Raw genomic sequence first — 25,053 nt, 5'->3', positions numbered from 1 at the left:
TGCGTCGGTAGGACCATGGAGGCCACTGCGCGACGAGGAAGGTTGCGACTTGCCACGGCCTGTGCAAACAGAGCACTGGCTGTGGCTCATAGAAGCGCATGACTCAACAGCCACAAGAGCTCGCCGCAAAGTACCGGTAGATGATTTGGGTCATTGCGCATCCGCCATCAGCTGGTTTCGCCGGTTGATCAGGCTACTCGTGTCGTTCTCGACGATTGTCGCCGCCACACCAGTCAGCGATAATCGATTAGCGTCCTTCAATGTCGCTACCACCGCAATAGAAACCGTTAAATTTGCACTTTGGATTCACAAATTATGCTTTTTCGGGAGCGAAATATCGTGTTGCATCCAACCTGATGCCACGGGGAGGGTGAAACGCGCAACGAAACGGTCTTGTCCGGATATTGCGGGGATAAGAAATCCGGTTGCTGGGCCAATGCGTGTCAAGTGCAGTTCTGATTGAGCATTCGACGATGCGCCTGTTGCTGGCCCGTCGCCTCTGCGCTGGCCGCCCGCCTGTCCGGAGCTTCCACGCGTCCAAGGCGACAGCCGATGCGGTCCTCATGGAAGACGAGTACGGCGTCATGGAGGCGAGCAAGCAAGTCTTCCACATGCCGGCCTACACGCTCGAGAGCGGCGAGACACTTCGCGACGTGACTGTCAACTACAAGACGTTTGGCGAGCTCAACGCCGCACGCGACAACGTGCTTGTCGTGTGCCACGCGCTCACGGGCAACGCGGCGCTCGACACGTGGTGGGGCAGCCTCCTCGGCGACGGCAAGCCCTTTGACACGGCCAAGTACCACGTCGTCTGTGCCAATTTTCTCGGCTCGTGCTACGGCACGACCGGCCCGACGTCCATCAACCCCTCGACGCAGCACCCGTACGGCGCGTCCTTTCCGCTCACGACGATCCGCGACAGCGTCGGGCTGCACCTGCGCCTGGTTCGCGACGAGATTGGCGCCAACCAGGTCACCCTGCGTACCTTGCTCCTTGGCTGAAGCTCACGCGCCCTCGTAGATTGCCGCTGTCATTGGCGGGTCGCTCGGCGGCATGCAGGCCCTCGAGTGGGGCTTCCTCGGGAAAGGTCTCGTCCAGCGCCTTGGCGTCATTGCGTGCGGCGCCCGCCACACGGCGTGGCAGATTGGCATGAGCGAAGTCCAGCGCCAAGCCATCTACCGGGTACACCGTCCCTTGCTTCATAAGATTTGAGGCTCAATCGATGGTGGTTGTAGGACCCGTTGTACTGTCGTGGGCACTACGACCCGTCGCGACCCCCGAAAGACGGTCTCGCGATCGCTCGCCAAATGGCCATGCTCACGTATCGCACGCACAGCGTGTACGCCGAGCGCTATGGCCGCGAGACGCAGCCCGACGGCCGCTTCGCCGTGCAGTCGTATCTCGACTACCAAGGCGACAAGTTTCTCTCGCGCTTCGACGCCAACGCGTACGTGGCCGTCACCAACTCGATGGACACACACGACGTCGGACGCGGCCGCGGTGGCGTCGAGGCTGCGCTCAAGACGCTAAGCGACCTTCCCGTTTCGATCGTCGGCATCGACTCGGACCTCTTGTACCCGATCTCCGAGCAGATCGAGCTCCACGAATGCATCCCCAACTCGACACTGCATGTGGTGTCGTCGCCGCACGGCCACGACGGCTTTCTCCTCGAGCAGGACGCTGTAGCCTCCGCCGTGCGTGGGCTCTTGGCCCAGTAGTGAGCCACATCAACTGGGCGACGGCGCCGACTACCCAGCGTTCAGTCGCTGGCTTCTCGCCGCCTCGAACAAGTAGTAAACTCTTCGTCATACATTCTCCATTCCGTCTTGTCCATGTATTTTGTCGAGTCATAACTTTCAAGGTATCAAGTAGTGCAGATATTACGTCACGACAGGGCATCGTCCTCGTGGAGGCAGTCGCTTACGCGAGCCGATGATCCTCGCTGAGTACATGGACAGCCTCGAGGACACCTATCGCAAGCTCGGGCGACTGCGCATGCAGCGCGTGCCATGCGTCGGTGCTCAGATGCAGCACCGTGCACGTAGCCGACGCGACAAACGGCGACCGCATCCGCGTGCCGTCGAGGACGGTGCCGGCGCCGACAGAGACGTCGCCGATCGCCCCGTTGCCAGCGCAGAGAAACCACCAGCGGCCAAGACCGGGAGCAAAAGGACTGCCCTTGGTGAGGAGCCGGAGCTCCAGAAAATCAATTGCGCGCTCGAGGCGGTAGGCGTCGACGAGCCGGCCCATGACGTCAACCTCGCGCGTCAGAAGGAGCTTGAGCCAGAGCGACCGTTTGGCCGCGACGTCGCCAGAGCTCTTGTGCGACATGGGCGTCGGGAAGAGCGGAGCGAGCGCTTCCGGCATGCGGTTGAGCTGGATGCGCAGATCGCGCCGGGCTGCAAACGCTTCGACTTGGCGAAACGAGCGCAAGAACGAATTGTCGACCGCGAGCACATGTTCAAAGTCGAGGTGCAAGACGCTGAAATGGTGGGTGCGCCACAGCTTCTCGATCTTGTGCACGAGGTACTTGGAAGTCGCAAAGCAGAGGTACCCCTGGAGGTGGATCGCAAACCCGTTCGGTGATGCAAAGTGGTACGAGCGCACGCAACCGACCGCGTTGAGCTGGAAGACAAGGTGGATGCTCGAGAGCACGAGGCCGACGCCGACGCTCTGAAGCGTCCCGACCGATAGAAACGTGAGGAAGACCGCAAGGACGACGCCGCCTTCCATGCCGGGCAGCGACCGCAGAGGCGTCACGAGGTACTTGAGTAAAAAATGAACGCCAATGTGGAGCAAGAGCCCGCCAAACACAAACTTTGGCACATAGACGAGCGACCCGAGCCCGACGACCCACAACAAGAGCAAGAGACCTGCGCAGAGCAGCACGGGGATCCGCGGGTGCGCTTTGAATGTGCCGAGGAGGCCCATGGCCGAGATGTAGTGGCAGCCGCCCGTGCAGCCAAGCACGCCGCTCACAATGTTGGCACCACCAATCGCCTTCATTTCGGCATCCACTGGCACGTCCCGATCGAAGAGGAACGAGAGCGACCGGACGAGCACCGAGTACTTGAGCGCACCGAGGAGTAGCAGTGTCGGGAGGCCGCGGCCGAGGGCGTGGAAGAGCACGCCCCACTGCACCAACTCCCACTCGATGGTCGTCCACGAATACCAGCGCGGTGTCTCGGCGAGCATGGTCGGTGTCCAGTCAAAGATCATGGCGCTCGTCTCGTAGCCGCCAATGAATGCGACGAGGTGGAAGCCAAGGACCGACCCGACAAGCAGCAATGGCAGGTAGATCGTCGGTGGTACGTGAAGATGGTCGGCGCTGTGCGACGCGGTGGCAAAGAGGAGCGCGGGGAGCACGAGGAGGATGCAATCGCGCGTCATTGACATACTCTCTTGAGCTGCCATGTGCATGCCGTCCTTGACCAAGACACCGCCAATGCCCGAGAGAAAGCCCGTGATGACTGGATCGAGGCCATGAGCTAGATGGACGAGAAAGCATAGGATGATGTACCTGGGAACGGAATGTAGTGCGTGAGCGACGAGAGGCGGAGCAGCCCGACCGCGCATACGCAGAGCCCGACCGTGATGGATGCGACCGCGATGGCCACAAAGAGCGTTGGCAGCACCGTCGTCATGTCGTTGTCCAGGGCCTTCGTAATGTGCTGCGCCATTTCGCCGAGGACGGGCACGCTATGCGCTCAGTCATATTCCTGTTGATAGAAGAGGGATGTACGTACACAGAGACGTCGATCGCGGCCATGGCCCATGGCGCTTGGCTTTTCCAGCTCATGTACAGACACATGAGGCACGTGCCGAGGAGGTTCATGTCGATGACCTTGGCCAAGTGCATGCTCAATGGTCCGTCGTGGCCGACAACGACGCTGGCGCACGAGACAGCGATCGTCGACGAGAGGAGGAAGACGACGACGCCGGCGAGGACGTTGAGGCCGACTTCGCGCATGCGCTTCTCAGTGACCGGCGTCGCGGCCGTCGGCGACAGCGTCCCGTACGACGGCGAGTCCGGGTCGATCTGCACGACGAGCGGCTCGGCCTTGGCGACGAGCGCCTGCAGGGATGGCCGGCGCACGAGTGGCGTCGTTGACTCGAGGTCCATCGCCAAAGATATTTAATGAGCAGCTGGGTGCAGTGTGAAACCTCCGGCGACGATGTAAGCGAATTGCACCTCAACATCTGCTTTCCGCTCATATCATTGGCGCATAGGACGGCGCATGCGGCGAAATCGCGACGTAATTCGCACCGCCAAGTACCTTACACGTTGAAGTTCAAGGCAAACGCGACATGTAGCTTTGGCGATGGCCGAAGAATAGCGGTGGCGCCAGGACAAGTATAAAGCTTAGCTACTAACGTCGTCCGAGGTTCGATCACGCCGTGGGTTCTCTGCAGATGCGGCGTCTTCGGACTGGACCGGATGCCCCAAAATGGCAGTGCTAGTATCCTACAAGATGGCGATCGCGTCGTGCGTGATCGTAAGTGTGCTGCGTCGGCCGGGCAGGAGCGTGTTGGGCTTGATCGCGTCCGACTTGCGGTAGTGGTGGTACACGGCCGCGACAAGTGCGAGCACGGCGACGACGCTGAGGACGCTGACGGTGATGCTGGTTGTCGGCGACGACGCCGAGCCCGATGCAGTTTCAGCCACGTGGGTGCCGGATGTGGCATCGTCCTCACGCTTGTCGATGGCTACCGGCGTCGGTGCCGGCGTCGGTGCTGGCGTCACCACGACTGTAGCATTACTGTCGGTGTTGTTGCCATCGTCTGACACAAAGTGTCCTTTCTCCGGGACAAAAGTGTCATTGCTCGTCGACAACGCCGGCTTGGTCGTGGTCGTAGTGGGGGCGACCGTGGTCGGTGCCGGCGTTTTCGTTGTCGGTGCCGGTGTCGGAGCCGGTGTTGGTGCCGATGTCGGTGCGGGCGTTGGTGCGGGCGTTGGTGCGGGCGTTGGGGCCGGCGTCGGCGGTGTAAACTTCCAGCTAACACCGTCGACCGACAAGCCAAAGTGCGCTTCAAAGCCTTGTTTCGCTGTGACGTCTTGGAATTGAAAGTAGAACGGACAGTCGGCGCCCGACGTCGCCGTCCACGACATGTAGCTGTTGTAGTAGTTTTGGGCGGTCGCAAAGCTAATGACGGGCGTGCCGTACGAGACACCGGACGTTGGCCACCCCGTCTCGGTGAGCTTGACTCTGTTCTTCCCGTACGCTGCCACGACCGCGTTGTAGCGCGTCGATAGGTCCTGGATCGGGAAGAGCACCGCAAGCGGCGACGACCCAAAGAACGGGTAGATGTTGACGCCGACAACATCACAAACCGCCGCGAGCTCCGGGTTGTTCAGAAAGTCACCGTCCGTCTGCACCGACCCGACGGGGACGGACGTGATGCCGTTCGCGACAAGCGCGCCGCGCACCGCCTGGACTTCGGCAATCACTTGGCTGGCGCTCCAGCCATGCATAAGCTCTTCGTTGCCGACGTAGACGGCGAGGACCGTGTCGGGGTGGGCCTTGATGCCGGCGACAAGTGCTGCCACGTCGTCGACATAAATGGATGGATCTCGGATCCAAACGCCAGCGGCCACCTTGAGGTTGGCGGCGGCGGCTTCTGCAATGAGGTTCAAGCCGCCGACGTTCGTTTGGTAGGTGCGGACCGCGTCAAACTTGGTGCGGATCACGCGAAAGTCGGACGCGACCTGCGAGGTTGCCAGGTACGAGTCGTAGCAAATGCCTGTCAAGCCCACCGCGCGCGCCACGACGCACGCGAAGAGAAGCGGCCGCAACATGCTCTTTCAAAATCGAATCTGGCCTTTCTGGGTGGCAGCGATTATATATAGGAGTGGGCTATGAATAGGCAACCGAACGCGATCACAGCAATGGCGCGCATCAGAGGCGTAAGCTCCCGCGCCGTTTGAGCCTTGTCCGTGGGCTGTACACTTGGTACACGGTACCTTCTCGACTTCAAGTGGGTCCACGCATCGTAACGAACGGTTGAAGTTGACGTTCATTTTCTATGCTTGCGACCTTGATGTGGCTGTTGATGTAGTATCTTGGTGGTGGCAAGGCTGAAGAAAAGGAGATGGTGGCACGCTTGGTTGACGGAGAAGGTCGGATCGCGAACTCCCAGGCGCCTTGGCGGTATGATGACTTGTTATGTGGGATCCGTGCCCTAACGGCACGGGTAACCTAGCCGAGTGCCCCTGGCCAGCGCTGGGGCCTTGGTTTGGGTGGCCAGAGTCCCGAGAGTCCGTCTCTGCAGAAGAAGTGGAGGTGTGCTGGGGAATCTTGAGATAATCCCAGTGGGCTGGTTGACACCGAAGACAGCAGCCCCAAAGCGATCTTCGCGCTGTTCAGATTGCCATTGTGGTCAACGCGCCGTACCAGCCTTGTAATCTTGTAGAAACCATGACTGAATCTGGCATCTACTAGTATTGCCCCTGGGTATTGCCAAGGCTCGTGCTGGTGCGGCAAGGTGGGCTGGGAGATCGGCGACGGGTGCAAAACCTCTCATATTCTATTTTCCATCGAAAATATCGTGTTTTACGGGTCGGCTAGTTTTCTTTCTGAAGGTTTGCGATGATGGAGCCGGCGCCCGACGTCAAGGCCGCGGCCGCGGCCATGAACGACCGCTCGCATGGCCTTCACTTTGGTACGACGGAAACATCTTGCGAAGAAGCCTTGGCTCATGGGCCTGCGGTAGATGTCACGGTCGGCGACGACGACCTCGAGGATGGCACCATGTCCCCGAAAGGTAGACGGCAGCCATGTCTCCATGGCTCAGGATGCGTGCTTATAGCCAAAGACACGCTGCTTCACGGCAACGGCAAGGACGGCCGCCCGGCGCTCGGCCTCTGTGGCTGCTTCACGCTTGGCTTCTACCAACCCGTACGTCATCTCGATCTACGCTCGTCTCACACGCAGGATGATGCTAGTACTTTAACGTCGACACGATCGACATTCAAGTGCGCTTGACGCGTGCGCTGATCCCGTTCAAGAAGGACCCGTCCTTCAAGGACCTCGCGCTCGCCAACCCGGACGCGTACGGCCCGTTCTGGCTCTCGGCGACGTTGATCTTTTGCATGGCGAGCTGCTCCAACATTGCGTCGTGGCTCGATTACGAGGGCGACGACCCGAGCAAGTGGTCGTACGACTTTAGCTATGTGGCAACGTCGATGACGATGGTGGGTATCTACCTCCTCGGCCTCCCGCTGGCGCTCTGGTCGGTCGGCAAGTACATCTCGGTGCCCCTCCCGCTCTCGTTCCTCGTCTGCCTCTACGGCTACTCGCTCAGCATCTTCATCCCGACCATGGTATCCTTCGTCTCGATGCGTTGTCTAGTCTCATAGTAGCCTCTCTAGTTTGTGTGCACAGCGCCCTCGGACGCTGCCGACTGGGTCATGATGCTCTTTGCGATGGCATGGTCGCTCCTCTTCCTCCTCACCAACATGTGGGGCTACATTGTCGAGTACTTGCCCAAGGAGAAGCTCCTCCCACTGCTTTCCTTCATCGGGTACGCCGCCATCCTCATGCATCCATCATTCCATGTTCGTTCTTCTAGGACGACGCATTTGGTCTGGGTCGTCTTGCTCAAGCTTCTCTTCTTTTAAATACATTGCGCCTCGGATTACACCACGGCCGGTGTTTCTACGGCGCCATCGACGCGCAGCTCGAACTGCCCATACTGGTTGCTCTCTTCCGCGGCCATGACGTCGGAGAGAATGTCGTCTTCGAGGGTTGTTTCGGCCAGCATGCTCTGGTGTTCTACGCCATCATCATGAGCAGGCATGTCGTCGGGATGCAATGGTACCTTCTTCGTCGAGGTCGTCAAAGTCGATGCCGGATGGCTCGTGCTTGGGCAAGATCTCCTTGCGATTCCTAGCGCCATGGACGTGAGCACCGGACGGGTTGGAAGCATGACAGACTTGAGAAAGACGGCGAGGCGGGCGTACTGCACCGTGTTGCGGAGGAGCACGACAAAGTCGGCGGCGACTTCTTCGAGCTCTTCGACGACCGACTCTTGTCGAAAGTAGAGCGCGATCGAGACGAGGCTCAGCACTAATTCCATCGCCTCGTCAGCCCGCCTGGCATCGCGCGCGACGACCTACCCGTGGCGACGACGTCAAAGAGGTTAGTCCACTTGAGCCAGTACTTCTACACACGCCACTCTGCATAAGGCCATCATGCCATACGCGGCGACGTACGCGCTTGAGGGCGAGCATGCGGATGAGCACTTCGAGCGTGAGCATGCAGCAGAGCGTGATCTCGAGCGAGATGAAGAGGCTCGAGGCCGGCGAGTGCCAGTGGTTGGCGATGGTCCAGCCGACGCAGGCCATGCTGGTCGCGATCATGGCCAGGTAGACGACGCGGTAGAAGGCCGAGAAGTACAGGCGGCTCGCGACCACATTGGCGTACTCGGAGCAGGACACGCGATGCGCCATGCCAGTCCTGGAATAGAATGAAGGCTTTGAAATCAGGTATTTTATTTAAATAATTATTTGGCCGACGGGCCACAGGGTTACACACGCAGACGGAACTGGGCGTGCATTTTCTGATCAAATAAAAAGATGCGGGATGGCCTAATTAGGATATGCTAGACGAAACTAGGACACCAACCTGCAGCTCGTCGAGCTTGACCATGGTAGCTTGGCGCGATGAGGCCATGCAAGGAGGACGCAGGTCGCTCGGCCGAGGCTAATGGTATTTGAACTGGGAGCCTGCGATAGCCAGCGGCAACGTGACGTCATCGCGTGGCGACATTCGAGAGCCAATCAGAAATCGAGCGGCTGCCGGCAAGATGGCGCAGCCGTGGAAGGACGCGCTCTTGGTGTACGTGGCGGCGCCTGCGGAGCATGCCGACGTCGTCTTCTACGACGAGACTGTCGTCGTTGTCAAGGACAAGTACCCCAAGGTACGCTTGCTTCAGCGCGTCGTGGCTAAGCCTGGCTGCCACAGGCTAAGCTGCATCTGCTGGTCCTGCCCCGGCAGCCCATGCCATTTGGCGTCGAAGGATTGACGCGAGCGCACATTGGCCTCTTGCAGCACATGGAAGGACTCGTATCTTCCTTCAGCGACGGCGCCGACGTGCGCGTCGGGTTCCACGGCGTCCCGTCCATGCGGCAGCTGCATCTGCACGTGATTTCGACCGACTTGATCTCGCCGTCGCTCAAGAAGAAGGAACACTGGAACTCGTTCACGACGTCCTTCTTCAAGCCGCTGGCAGAAGTGCTCGTGGCGCTTGAGGCGGACGGTCGCGTGCCCATTGACGTCGCGACCGAGCACGCCAAGCTCAAGACGCCGTTGTTGTGCCACAAGTGCAGTGGTACCTTTCGCCAGCTCCCGCAGCTCAAAAAGCACCTCGAAACAACGCACCCAAGCGATTCGCTCGCGCTTAGCTCGACGAAGCGGGCGGCGAGCGGCGCACCGCCGTCGCCGCCACCGAAACGAGCCAAGGATGCTACAGCGTAATCCCGTCGGCCTCGACCGGCGAACGCAAAATCGGATTTGCCGACTTGATATTATTCGCGGCGAATTGATACTAGCTCGTTGGCGTGTGTCAAGCTGTGCCGGAAGAGGTCGTCGTGCGGCGACCCACAAAGGAGCTGCTGGAGCTACACTGTGTCCGCGATGACTTTACACTGGCCGGCGCATCGGCTTCTGGCTCGTCGTCGCCTGCAATCGTTGATAGTCCTGCAAGTGCTGTTGATTGGCGAACTTGGGCTCCATCTCTGGAGGCAGCAGTGTTATGTGCTGAAGAAGAAATCGGCTACTGAAAATATCGTCGAACGATCGCGATACGCGAGGAAAATGTCCTTTTGGGTTCGACTAAGATCTCTTTCACTTTGATTCGACTCTTAGTTTTCCCAAACCTTTCAACCTCGATTTCTCGGGCTCTACGCCTCCAACGATGGCGTGGCGTAGCATTTCGTACTCCCCAAAGTGTCTTCTATCACTGTGCCAAGAATGAGCGATTCCATTTTCAAGTCGACTTTCGGTCGCCAAGTCCGCTGGGATCGGCGGCGCCATGCCAGAATTGTTCAAGATATTTGATTGGCTAAAACAACTCCATTTAATGTGGATACACCCAATCCAAAAATCGCATTTAATACGATTTTAGCCAATCCTAGTCGATGCAAGCCAGCCACCGCCCGTGTCGCCGATCCCAGCGGACTTGGCGACCGAAAGTCGACTTGAAAATGGAATCGCTCATTCTTGGCACAGTGATAGAAGACACTTTGGGGAGTACGAAATGCTACGCCACGCCATCGTTGGAGGCGTAGAGCCCGAGAAATCGAGGTTGAAAGGTTTGGGAAAACTAAGAGTCGAATCAAAGTGAGAGAGATCTTAGTCGAACCCAAAAGGACATTTTCCTCTCGTATCGCGATCGTTCGACGATATTTTCAGTAGCCGATTTCTTCTTCAGCACATAACACTGCTGCCTCCAGAGATGGAGCCCAAGTTCGCCAATCAGCAGCACTTGCAGGACTATCAACGATTGCAGGCGACGACGAGCCAGAAGCCGATGCGCCGGCCAGTGTAAAGTCATCGCGGACACTGTTCTCTAAAGAATGCGTTTGCACCTGGACGATGCTGTTGTAGCCCATTGATTATGCGAAAGATCGCGGACGGCCTCTGCTGCTAGCGTCACAGCACGGCCATCATCGCAAGGGTGGTCAAGTCGCATCAGCAAACGCAAATGGCGACGTACACCACGGTATATTGTCTGTATAGATAGTTACTTCTTGTGCATCGTGGCCAAGAACTCGAGCGCGTCCTTGCGTTCCTGCTCCTGGCGGGCCTTGGACCAGCCGCAGAGCGAGCTCATCATGCCAATGACCTTCTCCATGACCTCGAGCGACGCGTCCGTGTCGATGTAGGCCATGCGCGTGCGGCGCGCAAGCACGTCGACGGCCTTCATCGCGTACTCTTGGCGCACGGCAAAGACGACCTCCGACTCCAAGTACGGGTACTTGGGGTGGAGGCGCTTCGGGTGGTCGCCGGCCTTGCGGTGGAGGAACCCGCTCTTCTCAATCTCGGCGATCTGGAGCGCGCGCGTGCCGTAGTTGCGCATCAAGTGCTCGGCAATGTCCTTGTCCATGAGGTACTTTTCACGGAGCGTGACCGTGATCCGGTCAAACTTTTGGCTGCAGACCTCGCCGATGCGGTCGGCGCCAATGAGCTGCATGTCGCGCGTCTTGCACACGGCGTTGGGCACGTCAGCGATGATCTCCTGGAGCTTGTCGATCGTGTCCTGGGCCATGCGGCGGTACGTGGTCCACTTGCCGCCGGCGATCGTGAGCATGTTGGACGTCGAGACCTCGAGCACGTGTTCGCGCGAGATCTGCGCCGTGTTCTTATGGCGCGGGTCCTTGACCAGCGGGCGGATACCGCTCCACGCCGACCGCACGTCGGCGTTGGTGACAGGCACGGCCAGGTACCGGTTGGCCTCTTCGATGATAAAGTTGATTTCTTGCTGCGTCGGCGTTGGAAGCATCGTAATGTCCGACTCCGAGTCGGTCGTACCGGCGATCGTGGCGTTCTCCCACGGCAGGAAAAACTAAACACACCGAGAACATGAGCCAAGCGACGTGGCGGATGGAAGCGGGTACCAAGACACGACCGTCCGACGTCTTGGGCACGATGAGGCCCATGCGGTTGGGGCTGTAGTGGTCCGGAAGCACGACGTGGACGCCGGCTGCCGGCACGCAGATGTTTTGCGCCTCCGGGTTGTCCATCTTGCGGATCGCGTCCGTGAACGGTCCGGTCGCGTTGACGACCGCCTTGCACGCAATGTCCCACGTCTTGCCCGTCATGACGTCCTTGACCGAGACGCCGGCGACCTTGCCGTCCGCGTTCTTCTTGATGGACTGGACTTCAATGTAGTTGCCGACCGTCGCGCCGTTCTGCGCGGCCGTCAAGACGACCGAGAGGTTCATGCGCGTGTCGTTCATCTGGCCGTCGTAGTAGACGATCGCGCCCTTGAGACCGTCCTTCTTGAGGTTCGGGTACTGGTAAATAGCCTCTTCCGCGTCAATGTAGTAGCTGCCCGGCACGAAGCGCTGCGTGCCAGCGACGAGGTCGTATGCCTTGGCGCCCACCCACATGTACGGGATCTCCCACCACGTGTAGATCGGGATCATGATCGGGAGCGGGCGGTTCATGTACGGCGCGGCCGAGAGCATGTGCTTGCGCTCTTCCAAGGCTTCCGTGACCTACGATCCATCGACGCATGAGATAAACCATGTGTCACAGCTGTCAATGGCATACCAAGTCGAAGGCCGCCTTGTCGAGCTTCATAAAAGCCGTCTCGAGGTAGCGAATGCCACCGTGGATGAGCTTAGTCGAGCGACCCGACGTGCCAGCGCCAAAGTCGTTGCGCTCGAGGAGCGCGACCTTCATGCCACGCGTCGCCGCATCCAAGGCGCAGCCGGCGCCGGTCGCGCCGCCGCCAATGACAACCACATCAAAGGCTTCGTTCTCGAGCTTGGCGAGCTGCGTCGCGCGCTCCGGCACCTCCCATGGCACGATGACCGCGCCGTCGTCGCACTCGATGGGCGAGACGAACTTGTAGACACCGTTCTTGTCCTTGTTGTGCGTGTTGGGGTGGTGGATGCCCGAGTTGAGGCGCGCCGAGGTGGCGAAGGCGCCGGCAGCACCGAGGCCGGCGGCGGCGACGGCGCCGCGGCGCATGGGCGTGGCCAAGCGGAACATGGGGATGGCAGACGAGGGGAAAATTCTCTAATGGCCACTGCCACTTCAAGGTCGATTAACCGGACATATCTCCGGATACGCAGGTGTTTCGTCATCCGCATAAAAAAGCAGCGCGCGCTTATTGGCTAAAAAGCGGTGGATTTTTCTCACTGGATACTGCTGCGTTGGCCTTTCTGCCTGCAGCAAGGAAGCTCCATGGACGGCGCCGACGATGATGATGGCGGCAAAGACGATGCGGTCGTGCAACGAGGATGACGAGCAGTGTAGGCAGTAGTAGCGTTGGCTCTTATGGAGTTGGGAAGCGGAGGAAGGGCGAAGAGACGAGAAGGAAATGCGCGGGACAGCACGCATCTGCCACGCGTATCGCAAGCTGATGAAATGGATCAACAGGCGAGAAAGCATGTGACATAGAGCAATCACTTGTTCGAGGCGGGCCGGCCCACGCGCCACAGGACTGTCGACGCGCGCTTCATTCCGTCCACCCCTCTGTGCATCGCCGGGCGAAGTGGGTGCTACAACCTCTCTCGCCCGACGACAGACGCCTCGAAGCCAGCTTGAATGGCCTACGCGGTGCCGCTGGCCATTTGCTGCAGCCCTCGGAAGAAGGATGATCCAACGGATCTTTGAGCGCTATGTACAGACCATGGCGTTGGGTGGTCGGGGCAGGCGATCTGGTCTGGTCTCCTGCGTGTAGAAGTCGTCTCCTCGAACCGGCCCATCGACGTCGTGGCGCATCCTTCTGTCAACGCGTCGGCTGGTGTACTTCAACTTGGGCATCAACGGCAAATGAAATGCCTCCTTGCTCGGTCCAAATCGACCACGTAGTGTAGAAGGACGATGGATTATTACTTGTGTTCGGGCTTGACGTATTCACAGCGGTAGCAGACGCACTTGCCGTTCACGGCCGGGCAGCTCATGGCGCGACTGTGGTTGGTGTACCGGCGGTGTGCATGGCAAAACTCGCGGTCGCACTTGGAGCAAAAGTGCAAAATGAGCGCGTCGAGAAACTCCATGGCCGCAGTCTTGGGCATCGTCGGGTCGGCGCAGAGGTAGCACTGGTTGCGGAGCACGCTCGAGCGCTTCTTGTCGAGCGTCGCGGGCGCCGTGCGCACGGGGAGGCTCACCATGTACGTCGACTGCGACGAGCGCGACTTGAGCCCAAACGCGTTCGTGGCCTCGACGACAAACTTGTAGGTTTCGCCATACCGCAGCGGCGAGAGGCGGCACACGGTCGGCAGCGGCAGCGACGTCATCTTGAGGTACTGGTGGTTGTCCTTCTCGTCCGTGTACCGGACGCAGTAGCACACAATCGGGACGCCGTTCTCGACCGGCTTTTCCCACGACACGCGGACGCGGGCTTCGGTCAGCGACGGGTTCGCCGGGTCTTCGTGCTCGACCTCGACGACGACGCGCGTCGGCGAGAGAGGCGGGAGCCGGCGGAAGACGCGCAGAAGAAAGTTGACGTCGCCATAAATGTACGCGCGCATCGGGAAGAAGATGAGCGCGCCCATGAGGAGCACCTCGTCGAGCCACCAGAGGTAGGCCTTGAGAAGGCCAAAGAACGATACATCGTCGTCGCTAACGACGTCCTGGGGCTCCACCGGCGAGACGCCACGAGTCAAGGGCATCGCCGACGGCACCGCGGGGCACTCGAGCTCGACACGCAGGCTGCGGCCAAAGGCGTTCCACGCTGTGATGCGAAAGTCGTCGTATTCGGTCGCCGTCTCGCTGTAGCTCGTCTGCTTGCCGAAAAATACTGTCTCCCACACGTTGTTGCGCTGGACTTGGACCTGGTACGACGGCGACGGGCGCTCGTCGATGGCCTTCCACGACAGCTTGTACTTGGGCGCGCGGGACGGCTTTTGGCTCACCCGGCACGACGGCTCCTGCGCCGTGAGCGGTACTAGACACGGCGCGTGTGAGACGACGATGTGAAGAGGAATGATGCGCACCTTTCCCAACGCCTGCGATCTTGCGCTTCATCATGAGCGCAAGCTGGTGTCGGTGCAAGCTGGACGAGACACCGAGGTCCTTGAGCCGCTCGCCGTTCTTGTCCATGAGCAGCGGAAAGGTGTAGCCCGACACAAAGTGCTTGCGAAAGTTGTCGTAGTACTGCGGCAGCTGGACCGAGTAGGAGACCCAGTCGGCCACCTCTTCAACGGTCATCTCGGACCCAAGCTCGTCCCAGCGCGACTCGAGCTCCGCAACCGAGATGTACGAGTCGGCGTTGGCATCGAGCTGGTTGAACTCGCGCGAAACATGCTCGACCTCAAGCACCTATCGCTCTTGCATGAGGCATTGCGTCGTCATGGTGATGCATGCCTACCGTGCGCATTTCGTCCTTCTCGAGGCGACCGCTGTTGTCGACGTCAAAGGCGTGCTGCAGCTTCGCCCGCAGGTCCGAGAGCTCGTCCGTGCCCATGATGCCATCCTGGTCAATGTCTTCCATGGCATGCTGCTGCTCGTCGGCGGCGCCGAGCGCTGCGAGCGCCAAGACGACGCCTGCAAGGAGGCTGCTGGATCGCATGGGTTTGTGGTCCAATTGCGAGCTCCGAGGCCAATCTGAAACAGTCTGGAAGGGGAAAGGTCCTTGTCTCGTTTCCAATACAATGCAGTCACATACAAATCGCGAGTGTATTTTAATACCATCGCGCAAATGGCATGGCGGACGCGGATTGGGCGAGAGGCTTTGGATTGCAGCCAATCACATGCCTTGACGCGTTGACATTTCGCCAAAAAGTCGCGAAACCTCAAATTTGTTGACACGCGCGTCAACGAAACGAGCCAACGTGTACCCACGATCCCCGCCAGCCAGCCTCGCCAGCTTCAAACGGTCCGTATACGAGCCTCGCACGGAACGACTAGACTCGACTAGTCTCAACTGATAGTAGGGCGCTAGTAGAGCGACGAACAGCGCGGATGGCAACGTAGTTGTTCAACGTGGCAGCCACGCTCGGCGGTTAGAAATGGCCTCCTTCGTGTCCTTGCTGCCATCCAGTTTGCTGATGCTAGTAGGGATTCTATTGCGAACAAATGTTAAATTAAAACACGGACGACTCCGTGTGCCTCGACTGCTTGAAGCTGTGCTTCTTCTGTATCAAGTGGGGCACTTCGTCGTACGGCGATCGGAACGGCGACGGTTCGACCGGTCGCTTCTCCGACTCGTGGATGTGTCGAAACGCGGTCTTGGTCGGTGGCGGCGACGCCGGTCGAATGTTCTTGCTCGTGCCATTGCCCAAAGCGCTCGGGGGCGTCTTGGCGCGCAGCTGCGGCAGCTCGGCGGCGCTCTGGCTCCGCGGCAGCGCTTCGCTCGAGCGCGGGCGCTGGTTGCGCGACGGCTTCTTGATCCCGAGCACCTTGTCGATGGTTTTCGAAGCCTTTTTCCACTTTTTGGTCACTTTGACATTCTCCATGGTCTGCACGATCGTGTCGCGCTGGATCTTGGAGCGCACGGACGCCTCCTTGCGCTGCCGAATGAGCTCGACCTTTTGCTGGATCATCGACTCGGTGCGCTCTTCGGCTTCCCGGATCTTGCGCAAAGTCTCGAGCCGCTTGTAGTCTTGAATTCGCTTCATGCGGTCGACGTTGCTGAGTTTGAGCTGCTTCTGGATCTGCCGCTGTTCGCGCTTGAGCTGCAGCGCGCGGTGGTGGGCTTCTTGGACGTTCTGGACATTCTCATCGACTTCGCGCTGCCGCTCCAAGAGCTCGGTCTTCTTGCGCTCCTCCTCGCGCCGTGCGTCTTCCAATACCAATTGCCGCTTGCGCTCCATGAGCTCCATTTCCTGTTTCGCGAGCTCGCGTTGCCGCTCCTGCTCGGCGCGGACTTGGGCCCGGAGAAGCTCGCTCTGGCGCTGCTTGCTTTGAATCTCGCGCTTCCGCTGCTTCTCAACGCGGCGCGCTTGGCGAAGGTTGCTATCGATGCGCGCGGCGACCGTCTCCCGCCGCTCCTCCATCTCGCGCATGCGCTGCTCCTGCTGCTCTTCGAGCATGCGCTGGCGCGTCTCCTCGGCGACCGTGAGCTCTTGCAGCCGGGCTTGGATCTCGCTCTGCTGCTTGGCAAGGATCGCTTCGGTCTTCTGCTTGTGCTCCTCGGCTTTCTTCTGGCGCTCTTCCTCGCGGAGCTTGGTCTCGATCTTCCGGAGCCGGTCTTGCCGCGCCTTTTGCTCGGCGAGCTCTTTATCGCGCTGAAACATTTGGGCTGCAATTTGGCGCCGGCGCTCCTCGGCGGCGTCTTCCTGGGCCTTCTTTTGGATCTCCTTGAGCCGCTTCACCTCGGCGAGCTCCTTGACGCGCAGCACTTTCTCGTGCTCGAGCTGGTCGTGGAGCTGCTTCTCACGGAGGACCTTTTGTGCCGCCTCTTCTTGCAGGCGGTTCATCTTCATCTCAAACTCGAGCATTTGCTCAATCTCGCGCTGCTGCCGAAACTGGACCTTCTCGAGCCGGCGCTTCTCGAGATCGATCATGCTCGACTGCGCATCCGACTTCTTGGGCGGCGAGTTGGACGGCGACCGGTGGCTGCCCGGCACAGCTTCGTTGCTGGCGTCTTCTTCGGCCAAGATGGCCTTCTTCTCGGCGCGGACGAGCTTCATTTGGTCGTGTCGGCGCATGCTGTAGGCCTCGTGGCGCATCTTTTGCACGGCAGGGCTCACGCCCGCGACCTCGAACGACTCGAGGTCCCGGATCTTGAGCGTCTCGGGGTTCACGCCCGTGCGCAGACAGGCCTCGGCCGACCGCGGCGAGAGCACGATCTTCTCGGGCGGCGGGTTGATGCCATCCGCCTTGAGCGTCGAGACGGACGAGAAGACCTCCTCGATCGTCTGCGGCCGGAGCTTGGACTTGCGCTTCTTCCGCTTCGCCCCCTCGTCCGCATGCCCGTCGAGGTCGACGATCCCGTCCGCGTCCGTTGGCATGCTTCAACTCGTTGTAATTCTCAAACGGCCTTGGCGGATTGGGCTAAAAATAGATCCAACACGAATTCCGGATGCTTATGCGGAATTCATGGCTGGACTACTCTAAGATGCTCTCAGATTGCCGTGAGATTGATGTCTGGAGAACTTGTCTGATTTTATAATCGGTGCTTGATGCACTCCGGTCGACAGCCGCAGCCAGTAGCCGCGAGCATATCGAGCTGGAAGACTGAGACGAGCACGCGGCTACTGGCTGTGGCTGTCGCCCGGAGCGCGTCAAGCACCGATACAACGACGCACCACAACGCCCCACAACGTTGTCGTCTTTGGCACGCGTTTTACATTCACGGCGCGCTAGTGGATATCAAGTGCGTGCGCGTCCTTGGTGGCCGTCGGCGCGTCGGGAATATAGTACGCGTACCGGCCAAAGTGAACGACGTTGCGGTGCGTTGTGGTGCGTCGGTGCGTGGCGCGGTCGCATCAAACAAAGTCGAGAATTGGTGCGCGATCGGTGGGACTGCGCTGCACGCAAACACCAAACTGTCGAGCAGGAGCACGTCCGTGACCACGGGCTCTACGAGGTTGTCGTATCGGTCGACGAGAGTCTAGACGGGTGTGTTGCCCTCGAGCGCCTCGAGCGCCTCGAGTCGAGCGTCGGTGTCGAGTCGCAAACGAGCGAGGTCGAGGCGCACCGGCGCGGCTGGCTTGATCGAGCTACTGCGCTCTGCCGCCTTGCTGCCGAGATCGTCTGCCGGGCAGCGTGGACACCACTTGGGATGTGCTTGTGTTTGGCAGCTACGAGACTGTCGTGGTCCCGTTGCAGCGCCTTGAACTCCGCCGCCTTGACGACCGCGTTGATTTTGAGGCGACAGATCGCGTCAAAGTGCTGCATGGACCGGCTTTCGTAAAAGTTGCGAGGCTAGTCTTTACCTCGGGGATGCGAGTTTGGCGAGTGTTCGACTCGGTCGTCACTGGAGCTTCCAGCGCAGCAATGCGCAACTCCTGGCCGTGGCGGAGCTCGCCGGGGATCGCAGTGCCAATCATGCTGGGACAGGACGAGTCCCAACGGTTTGTCGCGCGCGAACATGCGGCCCGAGTCGTCGGTGGTGTCTCTTGGAGAGGGCGTCATGGACTTCGTACAGGCAGCGTTGCTAGAGCTGTTCCAGCGGGGTTTGGTCATCGTTGTCAGTGTTGCCGTCGCTGAAGTAAAGTGAAGAATGCACTCGACACACTTTTGAATGGCCTTTTCGGTGAAAGGGTCTTCGTTCGGGACAGGGCTTCAACCCAAACCCTCGTGACGATGAGAAAATGCAAGTGTCTACAAGACGAAGTGATAGATCTGTGATATATCGTACGAGTACACCAGCAACCAACACGCGCGTTAGCTCATGACACTCCAAGCAGCCTAGGCCTTTGGGCCTCCTCTCCGTACAACGCCTTGGGTGGCGTCTGCGTGATTACCGTGCCTCATTGCGTGGATGCGCAGAGTAGTAAGGTTATCGCTCCACAGACACATTGCGTAGTCTCTACTCGGTGTATTGTGCTTCCACTGTCGCTTGCAGCGAGTTTGGCTTTGACAGTCGACCACCGCTTCGAAGAAGATGCATCGTATATTCACGGGTATTTACGCAACGCCCTTGACCGCAACGTGGACGGCGCCGACGACCTTGCCGACCGCGTGCGTCCGGCTGGCGCGAAACACGAGCGGCAGGTCCGGGCGCAAGTACTCGGAGCAGTAGACAAACTCAAAGCGGAGGTAACACACGTCCTTCTCGTATGCGACCCGCACGATCTTGGCCGTTTGCTGGATCGGACCTGCGTGAATGACGCCCTGGACGTTCTCCTTGAGCACAACGCTCTCGTCGACGAGCTGGACTTCAGCGTCAAACTGCCGCGTCGCGATCGGCTACAAGCACATTTGTCGAGATCTCTGCGAAACAAAGTTAGAAGTAGCGTACGCGCAAGCTCGGGTGCACAAGCATCATGCCTTTGCGCATCATGGAAAAGTCAATCTACGCTCGGATATGACTTGATACATTGAAATTTGTTGCACATACCGCCGAGTTGATGCTCAAAAGAAGCGCGCCGGCTTGGCCTGCAAAGATGCGCTTGGCGGGCGTTCTCTGGACTTCGATGCTCTTGACGTGCACGCCGTAGAACGCGCCGGTGGCTGTCGGGCCGAGCAAGAGCGAGTCACCAACGCTCACTGTGCCACTAGTGATGCATATTCAATGGAGGCGGCGACGAGCAAACTCCATGAAGTACCTCTTGACGAGACCTGTCACGATGCTACCCGCCTCCGTGTCGTAGTACCCGCTCAAGTGCACCTCGGCCGAGCACTCGTCGCGGGATGTCCATACCTACGCGCCTGCGTCATGCAAAGACGTGACGATGATAAGACTACGCGCGTGGGCAGGATCGCCGCCAAGAAGGTCTGCAGCTGCGGCAATGAGGCCCCCGTGACGCTCGAGACAATAAAGATGGGCACGGAGCCAGCTATGCACGGCGCTGCCGTCGTATCTGCGACTACGTGGGACGCGTTCTTCATCGACTACGAGTCGATCATGGGCATGAGCCACCATAGCATTGATTGAGGAAACCTCGAGAAGCGCCTGGACTTCGGTGACTGTCGCCGCTATCCTGGGCGCCGCCGCCACATCGGCCTTGGTGACAACGACAAAGACGGCGACGTCGAGGCCCAGCACGATCTGAAGGTGCTCGCGCGTCATTGTCTGCACGCCTTGCGTCGCGTCGACGACTAGCATGGCGTAGTCGGGAAACTGACTCGTCAGGCCCGTGGCTAGGCAGGTTGCTCAATGCAAAACGATACAAGTGCAACCAGTGTACCTGTGATCTTGAGGTAGCGCTCGTGGCCCGCGAGGTCGCTGAACATCACGAGCTTGTGGCTCTGGGACTCGATGCTGGACGCGTGGCGGCTCTCGAACGTGTTGAATCTGCAAATCTTGCCGTCCTTGGTCACGCCTACGCGACTCGTTCGATTAGGTTCAACCAGGTTGATGAGGACAACCCATGATCTGCTCGCTGATACTCGACGTCCGACCGTCTTCTACCTCGTGCAAGTGGCTATGCGCATGCTGAGAGCGATGCGAATCAGCGCGTTTAGCGTACCGGAAGACTTGCATGCGCGCCAGCCCATGGCCGTCGTCGAGGCAGCCGCGGGTGAGCACCCCGATAAGCGTCGACTTGCCGCTCTCAACACTGCCAATCACCGACACTAGCAAATCACGTTAGCACTCCAGCGTCGATGCAATGGACAAGGTACCTCGCACTTGCTTCTTTGCATGCGTGTCGGCGATGCGCGAGATGCACACCCGCGCGGCCTTGCGACCGGGCTCGTAGCCATCGCGGAGCGTAACGAGGCGCATATCAGCACCGAGCACTTGGCACATGCGGTAGAGCGTGGCAAGGCTCATCTCGAGGTCTTCTGGCGACATGCCCACGATGCGACCGCCGTCCGAGACACCCATCTCGTAAAAGGCTTCGCCATGGCCTTCGTTGAGGCGCCAGTTCATCTGCGTCACGAGGTGCTGGAAGCGCTCTAGCTCGGGCGTCAGCGCCATGGAGCTGCGTGGGCATGTACCTGGCGACGGGTTGAGCAGCTGGACCTTGTACTCGACGTTGCCCTGCTCGACCTCGGCGGGCAGCATGTCCATGGCCGGCGACAGGTTTCTGATTTTGAATCTTTTCGTGAAGCATGTCCGGATACGTCTATTTTTATCCGGTATGCCGCCGCGCCAACGCAAGTGTGAAACCCCTCGAGAAACTTCTCTCGCTTCAGAGGGCGCCACGATGTTCTTGCGGTAAAGACGCCGCTTCTGGCAAGTGTTTAACGCATATTGCGTCCAAGGGTAAACGCACACGGTCATCAGGTCGTCAACAATCCAGCACACAGAGTCGAGCGCGTTCATGCGTTTTCTCTTCCCGCCTTAAATTTTACTAACCCTCTTTCGCGCCAACTTGCAGCCACAAAAGCTTCGACTCGATCGCTAGCACTGACACCTAGTCGCGTCAAGACAATCCTGTTGGTACCGGTACAGCTTCGACCATCGTACGGACAAGCAACAGCTGTGCTCAGCTGTGCTGACGACTGCACTGCCGACGGGTTTCATTCGTAAAACGAGTTGTGTTGAAATTAATAGCTATTGAACGATAAATCAGGTCCATGGCATGTTGCTGCTCGTTGTAGCAAGGTACTTTGCGAAATCGAATCACTCATACCTCGCAACTGCCTCGCGACCGAAAGTGTACTGGTGTGCGTCTTTGCTCCGGTGGTCGCGCAACCCTCGAGTTTGTGCTCGATGCGTTTCTAGTGCGTTGAGCGTCAGATTTCCACGGCACATGCGCGCGAGACCCATGTCTGGGTGACCGCAACCCTTGCCGTCCTTGGTGCCTTGCTTGAAGGATACCAGTCGAGCACCTGCCATCGCGATGCAAACACGAGCACATCTCGCGCTGCCACGTCATCAGCGGGTCATCTATTTATAGAGTTACGTAGCACATGCAGCGACGCGCGTGGACGCGGCTGCTCGCGGCTCTCTTCAACACGGCGGCGATGACGGTCTTTTATGGCCTTGCGGTCACCAAGTACATTCGGACCGGCGACTCGATCAACGATGTGCTCGGCTACAACACGGCGACGCTCTTGATCCATACGCGTGTGCTCCCGTTCATCGATATGGACGTCGTCTCGGGAGGGTACGGGATGCCCATTTCACGCCAGAGCTTGAACCTCTCGACCACGGGCGTCTCGGTGCGGATGCGTCTCGGTGCGTCAACCTCGACGCTCAATGCGATGACGACGCCAGGGTCGGCCACGTACTTTGCGAACATGGCGCTTGCGACACTCGGGCTCAATAGCTCGTCTCTGCTAACTACGCCATGCGGGAGCTCGGCGCTGCTGCGGTCCACAACAAACATGCTCGCTAAACCGTCGCCAAGTGCGACGTGGTCGGGCATCAACAACCTCCCGACGACAATCAAAGCAACCACCAACGTCGCCCAAATGACGCAATCGATTCTGAGCGACGGTCGCTGCCAGGCTGATTTGAAGCTGTACCATCTCGAGGCGTTTGAGCTATGGCAACGCCACATGCACACGTTCAATGCCTTTGAAACCACGCTTCGCACTACCTTTGTGCTCCACAACAACGATACGTCCTCCCCAGCAAGCAGCGACAACAAGGTAGTACATTGGACGTTCCACCCGAACGAAGGCGACTTCAACTGGTTCTTCTACCGTGCGTACGACGCCTCGTACAACGCCGCGGCGCTGGCGTGCCAGCTCGTTAGCATGGCGCTCCTCGTCACCGGTTTCGTGCGGCGCGTAGCCTACACGACGCCGAATGGCGCGCGCAAGATGCTTGTGCGCTACTCGACGAACCTCCTCGCACCCCAAGCTGCCTACTACAACAGCGCCATTGTCAACTTCCTCGAGATCTACATGATTGTGAGCAACCGGTTTGCGTTCTTCCGCACCGTGAACGCGCTCGACTTTTTCATGACTGCGGGCTGGGGCTTTGATGCGTACTTGCTCTACGGCAACTACATCAACCTCATGGGCAGCGTCTTCTGGGTCGTGCTCGGTATGCACAAGGCGCTGAGTTTGCTCTTTTACAGCATTGCGCTGGTCTCGCAGCGGACACAGCTCGCCAAGCACAAGGTGTCACCTGGAGCGATGCGGCGCGACAGCGTCTGGTACGACGAGAACGGCCGCGTCCAGACGATGCCTGTCAAACCGCCGACGTTGCGGCAGCGCAGCTCGAGCACTCTGAGCTCGCTGCAGGAGCACATTTACGCAACCGGCTTCCAGCGCACGCACGTACCCCGCGGACTCGTCCTCCTCAAGGAGATAATGCGACCGCGGCCCGACTGGATCATCTGCTGCATGGCGGCGTGGCCGAGCTTGTACTATGCTGGCTTCTTCAACCAAGCCACTGCGTGGGCACCGCTAGCTCCGATCAACTATAGCGCGCTGGGCAGCCGCCTCGGCGCCGACATGATGCTATGGAACTTGGTGGTTTGCGCTATCGTAACGCTGCCGTTCAACGCGATCTTTGTGCTCTGGCGCTGCGATGCCCTACTGTCGAACGGTTGGGTCCAGCTGCGCAAGCCCGGTCGCGCGTACTACAATGAGTTTGCGCTCTTGCGGCCGAACGAGAAGCTCGAAGCCGCGTTCGAAGGCCAAGTCGATTCGGTCGTTCTTATGGTGCTGCTCTTCCGCCGGCATGCAAGAGAGCGCGGCGTGTCCGTTGCCTGTTGCGTCTCGATCCACGAGCTGCTGCACGACGCGGTTCTGAGCGAATTCGAGGCGTTTTACGCGCTCTTTGACCCAATTGACGCCAACTACGCGGCGCAGTGCCTTGTGCAGCACCCGGCGGGACCCAACCCGTTTGAGCGATTTCCCATGGTGCGCGTAGGGTCGTACCGTCACCGCGGTACGCTCCTCTCGTGGCCGCGCTCGCACCAACCGGGCATCGAACCGTGGGACTTTGAGCAAATGTTTCTCAAGCGCATCTACGTCGTTGGCGCCGACGACGTCCTTATCGAGACACCCGCGCAAGGCCCTATACTCCCCTTCGGGCGGTCGTTCCGATTCGCGCCTGGCATCGACGAAAACGAGCCATGACACCCATAGTACGCTCAACTGTCTCCCGGAGTGTAGCCGAGTACTAGGACATAGTCGCTATAATCAAGGGAAAGGTATGGTTCTCCTGTTTGTCATTGACGCTTTATAACCGAGTTCACCCATGCGTTAGTGGTCATTGCTCGATGCTGGTTTGGCCGTGCGTTTGGGTGGAGTTCGCATTGGCCAGACCGACTCGACATGTACTGACTAGAGCCTTCGCTCAACGACCAGCCCGATATAAACAGCGATCACGCCATTAGTCGGAAAAGTCGCTGTGTCCGTTCCAGTGGTTACTAAAAAGTGCAGTTGAAGCAAAAAGTGAAGCGACGATGGGGCTGGCGAAGCGCGTGCCCGAGATCCTCGGGCTCCTCTTCACGGCAACGACCGGCTCGCTCTTCTACTGCCTCGCGTTCTCCAAGTACATTCGGAGCAGCGATACCGTCAACAACATGCTCGGCTACAACACGGCCGCGCTCGCCTTGCACCAGCGCATGCTGCCGTACTTCGACTTGGACGCGCTGTCGGCTGGCTACGGCACGCCCATTACGTATGCTATGCTCAACATGAACGAGACGGGCATCTCGATGCGCATGCGGCTCTCGGCGGCAACATTAGACCTCAACCACATGGTGACGCCGGGGTCCGCGCTCTTCTTCTCCAACATGGCACTCGCAACCCTCGGCCTCAACGTCACTTCGTTTCCAGTCGCTTGTGCGTGGGCGACCAATACGACCAAAGGCATTAGCGTCACGACCAAGTACTCGACGTCGATGGCCGGCAA

General features: G+C 59.3%; 12 protein-coding genes across 12 annotated transcripts; 4 read left to right on the top strand and 8 right to left on the bottom strand.

The window, feature by feature from the left end:
- Nucleotides 1-461: 461 nt before the first annotated feature.
- Nucleotides 462-1,833, top strand: SDRG_09976 (homoserine O-acetyltransferase). Its single transcript, XM_008615943.1, has 3 exons — nt 462-971; nt 1,021-1,182; nt 1,236-1,833. The coding sequence occupies exons 1-3, from the start codon at nt 474-476 to the stop codon at nt 1,716-1,718; spliced, it is 1,143 nt and encodes a 380-aa protein (XP_008614165.1). The 5' UTR covers nt 462-473; the 3' UTR covers nt 1,719-1,833.
- Nucleotides 1,800-4,125, bottom strand: SDRG_09975 (hypothetical protein; the record flags this gene model as incomplete). Its single annotated transcript, XM_008615942.1, has 3 exons — nt 1,800-3,470; nt 3,521-3,699; nt 3,747-4,125. Coding segments are annotated over 3 exons (2,108 nt in total), but the record flags the coding sequence as incomplete, so codon positions are not given.
- A 41-nt stretch (nt 4,126-4,166) lies between these two features.
- On the bottom strand, nt 4,167-6,518 carry SDRG_09974 (hypothetical protein). Its single transcript, XM_008615941.1, has one exon. The coding sequence runs from the start codon at nt 5,795-5,797 to the stop codon at nt 4,466-4,468; it is 1,332 nt and encodes a 443-aa protein (XP_008614163.1). The 5' UTR covers nt 5,798-6,518; the 3' UTR covers nt 4,167-4,465.
- Nucleotides 6,519-6,587: 69 nt separating this feature from the next.
- Nucleotides 6,588-7,618, top strand: SDRG_09973 (hypothetical protein; the record flags this gene model as incomplete). The annotated part of the gene is made up of 6 exons (XM_008615940.1): nt 6,588-6,660; nt 6,712-6,762; nt 6,808-6,896; nt 6,944-7,321; nt 7,370-7,521; nt 7,570-7,618. The coding sequence occupies 6 exons, from the start codon at nt 6,588-6,590 to the stop codon at nt 7,616-7,618; spliced, it is 792 nt and encodes a 263-aa protein (XP_008614162.1).
- A 17-nt stretch (nt 7,619-7,635) lies between these two features.
- SDRG_09972 (hypothetical protein) lies at nt 7,636-8,449 on the bottom strand (the record flags this gene model as incomplete). The annotated part of the gene is made up of 5 exons (XM_008615939.1): nt 7,636-7,772; nt 7,819-7,886; nt 7,934-8,066; nt 8,117-8,162; nt 8,213-8,449. The coding sequence occupies 5 exons, from the start codon at nt 8,447-8,449 to the stop codon at nt 7,636-7,638; spliced, it is 621 nt and encodes a 206-aa protein (XP_008614161.1).
- A 331-nt stretch (nt 8,450-8,780) lies between these two features.
- Nucleotides 8,781-9,643, top strand: SDRG_09971 (hypothetical protein). The gene is made up of 2 exons (XM_008615938.1): nt 8,781-8,919; nt 8,964-9,643. The coding sequence occupies exons 1-2, from the start codon at nt 8,806-8,808 to the stop codon at nt 9,474-9,476; spliced, it is 627 nt and encodes a 208-aa protein (XP_008614160.1). The 5' UTR covers nt 8,781-8,805; the 3' UTR covers nt 9,477-9,643.
- Nucleotides 9,644-10,611: 968 nt separating this feature from the next.
- SDRG_09970 (hypothetical protein) lies at nt 10,612-13,239 on the bottom strand. The gene is made up of 3 exons (XM_008615937.1): nt 12,276-13,239; nt 11,618-12,220; nt 10,612-11,565 (listed from the first exon to the last, which is right to left on the bottom strand). The coding sequence occupies exons 1-3, from the start codon at nt 12,717-12,719 to the stop codon at nt 10,744-10,746; spliced, it is 1,869 nt and encodes a 622-aa protein (XP_008614159.1). The 5' UTR covers nt 12,720-13,239; the 3' UTR covers nt 10,612-10,743.
- A 302-nt stretch (nt 13,240-13,541) lies between these two features.
- SDRG_09969 (hypothetical protein) lies at nt 13,542-15,286 on the bottom strand. Its single transcript, XM_008615936.1, has 3 exons — nt 15,046-15,286; nt 14,672-14,996; nt 13,542-14,622 (listed from the first exon to the last, which is right to left on the bottom strand). Exons 1-3 carry the CDS (start codon nt 15,244-15,246, stop codon nt 13,565-13,567), a joined length of 1,584 nt encoding a protein of 527 aa, XP_008614158.1. The 5' UTR covers nt 15,247-15,286; the 3' UTR covers nt 13,542-13,564.
- Nucleotides 15,287-15,718: 432 nt separating this feature from the next.
- SDRG_09968 (hypothetical protein) lies at nt 15,719-17,665 on the bottom strand. Its single transcript, XM_008615935.1, has one exon. It carries the CDS (start codon nt 17,627-17,629, stop codon nt 15,761-15,763), a length of 1,869 nt encoding a protein of 622 aa, XP_008614157.1. The 5' UTR covers nt 17,630-17,665; the 3' UTR covers nt 15,719-15,760.
- Nucleotides 17,666-18,231: 566 nt separating this feature from the next.
- SDRG_09967 (hypothetical protein) lies at nt 18,232-18,670 on the bottom strand (the record flags this gene model as incomplete). Its single annotated transcript, XM_008615934.1, has 3 exons — nt 18,232-18,374; nt 18,431-18,512; nt 18,557-18,670. The coding sequence occupies 3 exons, from the start codon at nt 18,668-18,670 to the stop codon at nt 18,232-18,234; spliced, it is 339 nt and encodes a 112-aa protein (XP_008614156.1).
- A 547-nt stretch (nt 18,671-19,217) lies between these two features.
- On the bottom strand, nt 19,218-21,398 carry SDRG_09966 (hypothetical protein). Its single transcript, XM_008615933.1, has 11 exons — nt 21,228-21,398; nt 20,910-21,185; nt 20,756-20,861; nt 20,655-20,710; nt 20,474-20,608; nt 20,227-20,426; nt 20,031-20,177; nt 19,892-19,986; nt 19,684-19,840; nt 19,585-19,638; nt 19,218-19,532 (listed from the first exon to the last, which is right to left on the bottom strand). The coding sequence occupies exons 1-11, from the start codon at nt 21,298-21,300 to the stop codon at nt 19,251-19,253; spliced, it is 1,581 nt and encodes a 526-aa protein (XP_008614155.1). The 5' UTR covers nt 21,301-21,398; the 3' UTR covers nt 19,218-19,250.
- A 594-nt stretch (nt 21,399-21,992) lies between these two features.
- SDRG_09965 (hypothetical protein) lies at nt 21,993-24,369 on the top strand. The gene has a single exon (XM_008615932.1). The coding sequence runs from the start codon at nt 22,146-22,148 to the stop codon at nt 24,270-24,272; it is 2,127 nt and encodes a 708-aa protein (XP_008614154.1). The 5' UTR covers nt 21,993-22,145; the 3' UTR covers nt 24,273-24,369.
- The last annotated feature ends 684 nt before the right edge of the window (nt 24,370-25,053 follow it).

The sequence above is a fragment of the Saprolegnia diclina genome (assembly GCF_000281045.1).
Source record: "Saprolegnia diclina VS20 unplaced genomic scaffold supercont1.33, whole genome shotgun sequence".
In the NCBI taxonomy this organism is placed as follows: Eukaryota; Oomycota; class Saprolegniomycetes; order Saprolegniales; family Saprolegniaceae; genus Saprolegnia; species Saprolegnia diclina.
This window is presented reverse-complemented; position numbering and strand designations above follow the sequence as displayed.